At 45.9% G+C, this 11,644-nt stretch overlaps 1 protein-coding gene and 2 long non-coding RNA genes across 3 annotated transcripts; 2 read left to right on the forward strand and 1 right to left on the reverse strand.

The window, feature by feature from the left end:
• Positions 1-358: 358 nt before the first annotated feature.
• LOC309517884 lies at positions 359-1,846 on the forward strand. Its single transcript, XR_014213326.1, has 2 exons — positions 359-503; positions 624-1,846. It is a non-coding gene; the product is annotated as an uncharacterized lncRNA (long non-coding RNA).
• Positions 1,565-11,644, reverse strand: LOC309517787 (keratin, type I cytoskeletal 19-like). The gene is made up of 8 exons (XM_082197312.1): positions 10,994-11,644; positions 7,709-7,791; positions 7,279-7,435; positions 6,410-6,571; positions 5,814-5,939; positions 5,272-5,492; positions 3,623-3,645; positions 1,565-1,954 (listed from the first exon to the last, which is right to left on the reverse strand). Exons 1-8 carry the CDS (start codon positions 11,567-11,569, stop codon positions 1,818-1,820), a joined length of 1,485 nt encoding a protein of 494 aa, XP_082053438.1. The 5' UTR covers positions 11,570-11,644; the 3' UTR covers positions 1,565-1,817.
• Positions 3,652-4,795, forward strand: LOC309517848. The gene is made up of 2 exons (XR_014213269.1): positions 3,652-4,148; positions 4,303-4,795. It is a non-coding gene; the product is annotated as an uncharacterized lncRNA (long non-coding RNA).

Below are 11,644 nucleotides of genomic sequence, written 5' to 3' on the forward strand. Positions count from 1 at the left end.
GCTTCCGATTGGCTGCAGGAAATTCCTGCAGCCAATCAGAAGCCGCAGAAGCTGCGCCGGACGTTCGGGTTCCAAAAGAACGTTCGCAAACCAGAACACTCACTTCCGGGTTTGCAGCATTTAGGAGCTTAAACATTCAAGTGCCAAGGCGTTTGGCTTCCAAGGAATGACTGTATTTGGTAGACAGCCTTTATGTTGCTCTGGCTTTTCAGCTAGCCTGGATAATAATAATAATAATAATAATAATAATAATAATAATAATAATAATAATAATAATAATAATAATATCAGCCATGTGGCACAGCCATTGCTGTGATTCAGAATTACACAGAGGCATGACAATGAAAAGCCTGCTAACCTGTTCAAGGTTCTTTGACGCACCCCATTGTTCAAACTGACTTTCCCATTTTATAGACCTTGTTTTCCTCCAAGATTTTAATGTGCTGTTTTCTTTGTTTTTCATAAAACAAATAAGAGCACCCCTCACCTGCTTTACAGCGGGAGTTGTCTTTTATAAACTGGATTCTAGGATCATGGCCAAGAAGTAGAGTTGGCTTACTTCCCCCACCCCCTCTTTGAGACAGGGGTGGGGAATGTGCAGCCCTAAGCCACATTTCATACAGTGGTGGGAGCCCCATAGAGACAGGAGGAGAGTTGGGCAGGGGACCCAACCTGGATAGAGCAATTGAAAGGCGGTGAGGCACTTAAAATTTTAATTTCAGACCATTGGCAATGGTGAAAACATGGAGTGGATGGAGCAATGGATGGGAAGGACCCTCTGGAAACAATCAGTTCATGCCTCTGGGGCAAGATTAATCTATCCCTTCCCCCAGCATCTCATGGGGCAAGGAGGAAATGGCAGAGGGAAGAGAGAAGGGATTGGCGGAAAGAGGAAGAGAAGTGATGGCAGGCCACTCACTTTTGGCTCCACCCATCTCCAGAAAGATTTCCCTTGAGGGAATGTGGCCATTACAGTACAAAACACCCCCCTGCTTGAATAAACCATCTATTAAATCTGATTTAATCAGGGGGTTATAATCACTATATTAAAAAACCTCAAATGGTTATTACAAGAGATCCTAGGTCGATGAAGGGGGCATCAAAGTCAGTTCAGCTGTAGGAAATACACAATTTGTGTTCCATGAATGCAAGGTGTTGAATTTCTTGGGGTTCAAATTTCAGTATGAAAGGGGGAGTTGGGTGGGACCCAGTGTGCTTTAGTAGCTAGAGCGCTGAACTTGGACCTAGGAGGCTGAGAGTTCAAATCCCCACTGGCCCTTGAAGCTCCCTGGGCGATCTTGGGTCAATGTCACTGCCTCTTAGCCTAACCCGCTTCACAGGGTTGTTGTGAGGATTAATTGAGGAAGGGGAGAACCATGTACACCCCCATGATCTCCTTGGAGGAAAAGGTGGGATAAAAATGCAATAAAATAATAAGTAACTTCCCCTCCATCCTTTTTTTGTGTGGTGTGTGTGTGTGTGTATGATGTCAACAGAGGCGGCTGGCCCAAATTGCAAAACCCAGTGGCTTCATGGAGCTACCAATAAACACCCCGACACGTGATTATTTGCAAAAAGAGCTTGAGGCAACCTCTTTATTGAGAGCGTTACAAAAACATGCATCTGTCATGATGATGACGAGGAAGGCAAAGCTGGTGAGGGGATGCCGTTAAGAAAGTGGCCAAGCCGAGGCACACTTGAGTAAAGCAAGGAGGGGTGCATGCATTTCTCGCAGTGAGCTGTGGGCGTCTTGCGGGCAGGTTTCTCCCCATAGGTGAGCACAGCTTTCGGAACCGGAGCGTCGTTCCTCAGGAGATTCAGAAGTTGCTGGTGGAGTGCTTTTTGCTGGTTGTGATGGTGGTGCTGCTGCCATAGCTGCCGCTGCCACCGCCGCTGCCGCTGCCGCCACCGCTGCTGCTACTGTGGTAGCTGATGCTACCTCCACCATGGGATCCTGAGAGAAAGAGTGGAAGAACGTATTAATGAAGGACGTCGTGAGACCCTCTGTGTTGCATACAACCTCAAATCCTCACTGGTTTCTAATTCCATAAACAGCGTGCCATGGTGACCATTTTAAGTCAGACAGTAATATCCCTTCTCTGATTGTCTACCCTATGCATGTCTACTTGGAAGTAAAGCCCACTACGTTCAATAGGACTAACTCCCAGGTAAGTATGTACAAGATTGCAGGTTTTTCTTATATCCCCCACACCCCCAAAATCTTCAAACCAGGAGGAAATGCCTGGATCCCTGTGAGGAGGGACTGGCTGTGAAACTACTCTGCAAATGGGGAATAGGGCGTCTCCTAACGACTCTCAGAACCCTGAACAAACTACAGCTCCCAGAATTCTTGGGATCGGGAGCCATGGTGTGTTAAAGTGGTGTCATAGTGCTTTAAATGTATAGTGTGAATGTGGTTTAGATGACCTCCCAGATCTTCTTCAGTTTTTTGCTTCCAAGATTGTGTATACCAGTATTCCTCAACCTTGTGCCTTCCAGATGTTGTTGGACTCCAACTCCCACCAGTCCAAGCCAGCATGACCAATGATCGGGAATGATGGGAGCCGGAGTCCAGTCATGCCCAGAGGGACATAGATTCCCCATCCCTGTTAGAATAACTCAAATGACTCTGACAGTGTAGTTAGGGGGTAAGAAAATGGGTGGGTGAAGGAGTACAGACTGCTGTTTTTTTGCTTGTGTAACCTAGAACTCTCGGTCTCAAGAAACGAGGGTTTTACCCAGTTGCAAGTGCCTAACAAAGTTTTAAGGGGAAGTGATGTGCATCTGTGTGCTTGAAAGGTCTCTAGGTACTGTATAGAGAAGCTTTTTGGAGAAACAAGCTAGAAGAAGCATTACAACTTTGAGACAAACTGCATATCATGCCAATGCAAGATTTCCTTCTAAGGCAAAATGCAACTTGGGTGGAAGGCAATTTTTGCTGTGACTGCAGAACTGGGGTGGAAAATTCAGTCCCCATTCCCCGTGCATGTCAGTGTCCTGACATACATATTCGATAGCAGCACCCATGCTTAACATATTGTGCAGTTTTGCTCCAGGACTGGGGTGGGGAAACTGTGGCTCTCCAAAGGCTGTGGACTTCAGCACACATCAGCCTCAACCAGGAGGGTCAATGGCAAAGGATGATGGGAGTTGTAGTCCAGCAACATTTGGAGGGTCACTGGTTCCTCACCTCTGCCTTAGACCAAACCAATGCTGCTCAAATGGACTGATAAGAAATCCTCCACTATCTCAGCCAGAGATATTTCCCATCCCAAACCTTGAGATCCTTTCACTCAAGGGTAGACACTCTTCAGATGTTGCTGGACCACAACTCCCACCATCCTTGACCATAGGCTGGGACTGATGGGAGTTGTAGTCCAACAACATCTTGAGGGCACTATTTTGGCTGCTCCTGCTTTAACTGAAGGCTGAACATTTGAACCTGTGATCTTCTATATACAATGCATATATCTGACTATGGTTCTGCAGCTCCCTCTTGGGGCGTGTAGTATCATTAGCCTTCCAGAAACAAAGACCAGCATTGCAAGTCATCTTCTACAGCAAAAGAACCCACCCGGGCTCACTTCACAAATATATTTTGTATGGCAGTGGGAATCCTTACCTTCCTTTGACCATCCTGCCATCCTGTAAAGAAGGAGGAAAAGAAAGGGCAATTAGTAGACGATTAGGAGCAATAGTAGTTGCCCTGGGGAATCTGTGTCCCCAGATGTGTCAGAAACAGCAGGACAAAAGATGCTTTGAGATATAGGAGGGCACCTTCTGATATGGCTGGCCATTGGGATTGCTGACCCCATGGAATAATGGATTCATTATAATGTGGGTAGTTAACAGAGAATGCAAAATGAATTGTAATGCACAATATTGCCCTTTCCCAAATTATGAAACTATTCCCTGGGAAAGAAGACATCAGCAAGGTCACAGCAGAGACATCAGGACAGGAAGAGCTGAAAATACCCACTCTTAGTGTTGAGATACCACAGGACATCACATCCCCAAAGTAAATCTAAAGTCAGACAAAGCTGAAAACTTTTTATGGTCATTGTTTTCAGTGAGGTAAAATAAGGTTTCTCCTTAACCCTCCCACTGGACAGAGAAGTGATGGAGCAATAGACAAATTTGCAGAGGCAGTGGCGTAGCGTGGGTTGTCAGCACCCAGGGCAAGGCAAGTAATTTGTGCCCCCTAACCCGTGGATTTGCGCCCCCTAACCCTAACCCCCAGATGTTGCGCCCGGTGCGGCTGGCCCCCCTGCACCCCCCCTGCTATGCCACTGCGCAGAGGAGAGGGCGATTGACAGCTGCTATCCATGGTGTGCCTCCATGGTTGGAGACTGTCATGCTTCTGAGCACCACTTGCTGGAAGCCACAGGAGAGAAGAGGGTTCTTCTGCTTGGCTCTTCCTCGCAGGCTTCCCACAGGCATCTGATTGGCCACAGTGCAAACAAGTTGCTGGATTAGATGGGTCATTTGCCTGCTCCACCAGGGCTTGAGTTCTTATGATGCAATGGGTGTCACTTCTAGTATCGCTATTGATAGAAACAGGCAACCTACACCTTTAGAATAACAGACATGGGGGCAGGCCCCACTGTCCACGGAGTAAGCAGCAGAAACAGAAAACAGGTCAGAAAAGCAGGCGCACCATTTTTCAATGTCTTAGGGATGACCTAGAATTTGCACACCTCTTCCCATTCTAAAAATGAAATTGACATCAATCTCAGCACTGGTGTTTCTAAGAGGGGGGCCAATAAAATCAGGGCCATTTTGATGCATTGCCTGGCCTTTGGCTTGGAGCCAATTTGATTCCCTCCCCCTCTTTCTTTTTTCTTTTCCTTTCTCCTCCTGCAATGAGGCTACATTTTAATATTTTAATGTTTCAATATTTTAATGTTGTTTTTTAATTTTGTTTTTAAGTTGTATTCATTCAACTTGTTTTTATTATTGCTTGTTAGCCGCCCTGAGCCCAGCCTTGGCTGGGGAGGGCGGGGTCTAAATAAAAATTATTATTATTATTATTAAAAAGAAATCTGATTTGTCACTAACTGGATACTCCAAAAGTTGCCACTGGCTCTCTAAGAGAACATCTATAAGATACACTTGATTTCAAGCATTTCTTTCTCATAATCATGCTTTACATTTGTATGGGGGAGGACCTTAAACACTGTTTTAGATGCACACCTAAAAACATCACATATGATGAAGCCTTTGGGAGATCTCTCCCCTTTGGTGGCTTATTCTGATTGCCCAGTTACGTACTTGGAGTCCTGGCCCTCCAACAGGTTGCGGTAGGTGGCGATCTCCTGTTCCAACCGTGTCTTGATGTCCATGAGCATCTTGTATTCTTGGTTCTGGCGCTCCATGTCGCTCCTCAACTCGGCCAAGTGCTCTTCCACACCAGAGATCTGGTTCTGGATTTGGGCCAGCTGAGCGCAATACCGTCCTTCTGTCTCTGCCAAGCTGGTTTCCAAGCCAGCTTTCTAATGAGGGAGAAAAAGCAGAAGATCCAGAAATCTACAAACACTGCAAACCGCAAACCTCTGTCAGAATGCTGATGACCAACGCTCTATCTATCATGAAAGTTTGAGTATCGCTGATTACTGATACTTGCAGGAAGTAACGGTGAGGGTAGCTCTCACTACCTACTTCCGTTGGGAATGTCTGTGCCGTTAAGACATCTGGCTGGCCATGTTGGATAGACAAAATATGCCAACTAGCTATGCCATTGGAGTGACCCCAGCGTGGCAATTCGTAGGCCCTTTATCTGTCAGTCAACTTCATTCAAGGAAGTTGCCACATACCATGCTAAGCTGTGACTGCAACTCAATCTCCAGGCTCTGTATTGTGCGCCTCAGTTCCGAAACCTCGCTCTTGCCGCTCTGTATCTGCTCCGTGTGGGTGGCCACTTCGCGGTTCAGTTCGTCAGTCTGAAAGAAGGAGGGTGAAAAAGTTTCATGGTGGGAATCTTTACAATGAAAAGGAAAAAAATCATGCTATAAGTAATACATACGCCAGACTGACAGTGCAAACCTATGAATGTCACACTGTGTTGAATGGGACTTCATCCCAGTTAAGGAGGTATAGTAGGGATGAGGAACCAGGGGCCCTCTAAATATTGATGGAATCCAACTCCCATCACCCCCAGCCAACATGGCCAATGGTCAGAGATGATGGGAGCAACATCTGGGTCTGCAGAGTGGAACTGTGTTAATACACATTTTCCTTTTTTAGAGGGGGGCCCAGAAAACCAACTCTCAGAAGGGTTTTTAGCAGAGTCCTCATTAAACTACAGTTCCTAAGATTCTTTGGAGGGGCTCAAGACCCTGAAAGTGATCTGTTGAACTAGGCAATATGCTTTCGGTAAAGCGACCCCAGTCCCTAGGAGAGAAGACCCTACCTTCGAGAAGAACCAGGCTTCCGCATCTCTGCGATTCTTGTCCGCCAGTTGTTCGTACTGCTCTCTCATCTCAGCCAAAGCTTTGGTGAGGTCGATTCCGGGCGCGGCGTCCATCTCGACGTTGACGGTTCCCGTCAGTTGAGTGTTGTACTCTTTCATTAGCTTGGTAGGGCAAGAAGGGAGAGGACATAGGTGAGGATTCCCCCAGTAGGCAACGGGTTGCACCTTTCAGCATTCTGCAATAAGTCGTGATGTACTTGGAAGCCTTGCTGTGTAGAATGGCCTTCATGAGATCAACAGCAAATGGCAACATGCAACAGGGCTGCGCACATTTCTGCTAAGCTTGGTACCCAACCATTGTTTCTATTGGTCAAGAAGGCCTGGCTTTCTTGCTTCCTGAAGGGGGAAAGTAATTGTGGCCCTTTGTATTTGCCGCTCAGGGAAGGAGGTTTCTAGGGAAGGAGTAACCTGCCATGTGTGCAAGAGAGAAGGTGGGCGAGGGATTGTAAGCTTGTTGCAACCCCTCCCTCTGATCCACGACATTGATGCTGCACCCCAAGATGCATTCTGGTGCCATTTTGAAAGAGGCACTCTGTGCTCTCTTGCCAGTAGCTTTGTCAGGAATGGTCAGCTCATATGGTAAGTTTCATAATTATTTTTTTTGGGGGGGTTGCCATTGGTGAGCCCCTGCTTTGCCACTTGTGGGCTCCTGTTTATGAACTTCTGTAGGGATTATTGTCTTATGTAATTCATGCAACCTTTGTGTACGACGCTCACATTGAAAGGCAGACCCAACACCTCTTAATGGATGCCCCCAAATTGTAAAGTTGGCTGCAGTTTCCCCGCCCCTTTCTTTTTCCTTCACTCACCTCCTCGTGATTCTTGTTGAGGTAAGCCAGATCTTCCTTCAACCCTTCGATCTGCATCTCCAGATCAGATTTGGACAGAGTCAGCTCATCCAGGACTCTGCGCAGACCATTGATATCAGCCTCAACGCTCTGGCGGAGGTGCAGCTCATTCTCATATCTGCCGGTTTCAAAAAAGAAAAAGGAAAAAGTCAGCAATGGGTGATAAACATTCTCCAACAAAGTCTGCCACCTGTATTGCTTGAGATGTATTTCTTGAGGTCTTCCTCCCTCCCTCACCTTCTGGTTTTCTTTCAGCTGATATTTTAAATACACCCTCCACCAAACTTTCTGTCCCTCACTTCCTTTCCTTTTTCCTTCATTCCTCTCTCACTTCCATTCCCCCAGTGAGAGACCTCGAATAGCGGAAAAACAGAATACAGAAGAAACTTACTTCAGCCTGAAGTCATCAGCAGCCAGCCTGGCATTGTCAATCTCCAAGACAATCCTTGAATTGTCAACTGTGGCATGATGGATCTATACCAAAGGGACAGAGAAGAGAGGAGGGCCCATGAATGTTAGCAAACATTTTTCATTATCTGAGGATGCAATGGTTGTTCAAGTGGAGAATTGTCAGGGACTTAATTTGTGGGTGATCTGTACAGGTCATGACATCAACATTAGTGATTGTGAATTTGCATCTAGAGGGCAGTAGATATTCTAGACTGACATTAGTCAACATGGTGCCCTTCAAATGTTGTTGGACTCCAACTTCCATCAGCCCCGGTCAGCTCGGCCAATGGTCAAGCATGATGGGAGTTGTAGTCCAACCACATCTGGAGATCACCAGCTTGGGGAAGGCTGTTCTGGATGACTAAATTTGAAATTAATTCATACAAACTTCTTCAGCTGCCTCCCATCTGGCATAGTGTGATCTGTTCCTTCTTTTTTTTACATTATGTTTTTTCCCCTCAGAGAATTATAGTCTGGGACCCAACTGAGGCTCTGTTCCAACCTTTGCAATAAAGGATGTTCTACCCAAACAGTTGTCTGCCATCTTTTTCTTGGCAAACATCCAAGGGCAGTTTTATGTATTTCAGTAGAAGATGAGCCATCCGAATTAAAGTAGCAGACCCATTCCTGTACAGGTGAGCCCTTGACTGAATAAGTTTAGGTGCAGTTAATCTATAATGCAGTATAATTGACTGTCAGACTTCTTAATATTTCATTAAAATAAAATTACTATGACTTCCAGCCATATATCTAAGGGTATGGAGAATATGCAGCCCTTAGAATGGGATTGTAGCTTCTGTCATGGGGGGTAATGACTCCCCAAGGACTCTTTGAAATAGTCTAGGATGACATGGAATTCTACCTTAAATGACGCAAGAGCAGCGTTTAGAAGCTGTTCCTCCTGAAATGTAGTTGTATGAAATGCAAACCTTTTTCAAAAAATGGGTTTATATATTGCTTTAAAAGGTACACTGCTACATCTTTCATAAATGCAAAATTAATTATGGCTGTGATCCAGTGGATCTGAGTTCAGACTCTGCTCAAGCCAGTCTGGACTTCAAGATCTAACAAAAGTATTCCATGCCCCTTGAAATCAATAGGAACTCCAGATGTTGTAGATTGTAACTTTCACCATCCATGACCATTGGCCATGGTGGCTGTAGCTGATAGAAGCTGACCACAACATCTGGAGGGCACCATATTAGCTGCTCCCAGGCTGGGCATTTATTGTGCAATTAAGTTCCACTGACTTCTGTTTTGCTGGACTTGATGCCCTTGGTATATTAATCTTAGCTCATCCAAGTCTAAAGGGAAACAAAATGATCTGCTCCACAGGATTGTTGGTGAGGATGAATGAGGGAGGAATAAGAAATGAGTTTACAGTGAAGCTCTAAACAGCAGTGTGCCTGCCCTCTTCTAATATTGGAGAGGGTTGTATTGGTCTTAACAGAGTTTCATAGGAAAATGATGGAGGACAGCAGAGACACCATTTCTCAGTGATAAGAAGTGCCGGATGACACAGTCAAGAGCATTAGTATTTTATATACGCGTGGGAAGGTTTCCAGTTTGGGGCATGTTTGAATACACACCACAAAAGCAAATATCAGTGGTCTGAATTGGGGGTGAGGATTCTTTGGTCCTTCGGTTGCTGTTTCCATTGGGCCATGCTGGCTGGGAGTGATGGAGAATGGAGTCCCTCAACATTTGGACAAAAGTGAATGACAGAAGGGAGACCTTCCTTCCAATGACATCCCAAAGCAGGAATAGCTCACCTAAAGGAGGGATAGCTCACCTCCTGCTCTTGAATTACAGCTTCCACCATCCCTGACCATGCTGACTGGGGTCGATGGAAGCTGGAGCCCAGCAACATCTCAACCGCCACAAGTTCCCCACCCCAGGACTAAATAGAGCCCCCTGGTTTTCCCATCATGGACCATTCCTTTAGTTTATTACTAATAAAGACCTAGTGAAGTGAATAATGCAAGCAAGTTATCAGTTTATTAGCTCCAAGGAGCAATGGTGGGCACAGACTAGAAATTTAGGGTCAGTTGCCTGCTTCTGCATGCTCACCCACTGATGACTGCAACATCCCATGTTTACTTGCATGTGTAGTGAGGCATCACGGAGCAAATGTGTCAGAGTCTTCATTTCCCCTTAAACACAATGCTTCTCAGTGGGATTCATTCATTAAGTGATTGGTTTGTCACTTAGCAATAAGGCATCAGGCTGCACTCAAACAAGTGTCAAACAGCCATACATTTCTATAACCCAGTCCCTCAGATTTTATGTGGCAGTAGCTGAGTGCCTTGGGACTTGTACACAGTTCCTTTCCTTCATTGCTATGTAACCACAACCACCCTCTGCACTATTCAGAATCAAAGATAAAAGACTTGCAGGTCTGAGGGCTTAAGCCAACCCAAGGCATGGCATGAAACACACCCAGAGCCTAGGATGCAGATAGGGTGATGGATAAATCCCAGGTTACAACAGTAAATTCATTGAATAGATTGGCCAGTACCATAACAGTCTCTACTCCTGTACTTTTAACATTAGTCTCAAAGTCAGAAATTAAGGTGGTGAAGCTTTTCCTAACACAGAAGTGAAGTTTTCTCCATGACTTATCTTCTGGTTCAATACTAAAGTTAGAAACTTCAGTAGTTTATTGCAGCAAAGCTATGCACATCAGAGTGAACGACTAGTCGCTGTTTGCTTTTCTGTCTCACAAACAGCCTAATTAAATTAGTCTGGGCTTGGTCCTAAACACTTTTAATCATGTCTCGCTATTTTTGTGATGTCCCTTAACTTCATTTTTTTTCGAATCAGTTGCGTTTATCAGTTATTATTATTATTATTATTATTATTATTGATTTAGCATAATAAAAACAATTACTTCCACAATCCAAATCAGGAATTGTACCATAGATTCCTGCCAAAAGATGGGTTGTAAGCATCATAGGAATGATGATGATATCTGATACATCGTGATTAAATTTGCCATTTTCTACAGCAACAAAGTATTAGAAGATGGAAGCTTCAGAAAGCCATCTCTCATCCCTGGCATATCCTCCTTGTGAGGCTGTGGACTCTCCTTCCTTGGAGGTTTTTAAGCAGAGGTTGGGCGGGGCTCTGTCATGGCTGCTTTAGCTGAGATTCCTGCACTGCAACAGGTTAAACTAGAGGACCCTCAGTGTCCCTTCCAACTCTACAATTCTATGAATGATCTTACCTTGTCACGGAGGTCCTCAATGATCTTGAAATAGTGGCTGTAGTCCCTGGATGGGCTGGTGGGAGCCTGCTTCATGTGCCATTCTCGGATCTTCACCTCCAGCTCAGTGTTGGCTTCCTCCAGAGCACGCACCTTGTCCAGGTAGTTGGCCAGGCGGTCGTTCAGGTTCTGCATGGTAATCTTCTCGTTCCCACTCAGGAGGCCTCCATCGCCGCCACCGCCGCCACCCCCGCCCAAAAAGTCCCCAAAGCCATAGCCGCCTCCACCTCCAGCACCAAAGCAACTTCCATAGCCTCCTCCAGCACCAAAGCCACCGCCGTAGCCAAGACCACCACCAGAAACCAAGGAAGTGCCATAGCCGCCTCCTAAACCTCCTCCTATCCCACCTCCTATCCCACCTCCATAACCACCTCCTACTCCAGAAGAGACATGCCTAACGGAGGAGGAAGACACACGGCCGCCACCTCCACCATGGATGCTGGATGATCCAAAGCGGCCAGAGGAGATGCGGCTGGATCCCACGCCACCACCCAGACCACCACCGTAGGAGGAAGAGGAGCTCTGATAGAAAGACATCGTGGCAGCAATGAATGGAAGTTCAGCTGTGAGACTGTTACTCGGCTTGGCTGAGCATGGAAAAAGCTGGCCTTG

The sequence above is a fragment of the Podarcis vaucheri genome (genome assembly GCF_965113315.1).
Source record: "Podarcis vaucheri genome assembly, chromosome: 13".
Lineage (NCBI taxonomy): Eukaryota > Metazoa > Chordata > Lepidosauria > Squamata > Lacertidae > Podarcis > Podarcis vaucheri.

Bases quoted from the DNA above. Each gene is read 5' to 3' on its own strand.
- LOC309517787 (XM_082197312.1), bottom strand. From the start codon at position 11,569: ATGTCTTTCTATCAGAGCTCCTCTTCCTCCTACGGTGGTGGTCTGGGT. The intron at 6,572-7,278 runs GTGAGTGAAGGA...TGCCCTACCAAG, and splicing joins TCAACAAGAATCACGAGGAG to CTAATGAAAGAGTACAACAC. The intron at 1,955-3,622 runs GTAAGGATTCCC...TCTTTCTCTCAG, and splicing joins GGCAGGATGGTCAAAGGAAG to GATCCCATGGTGGAGGTAGC.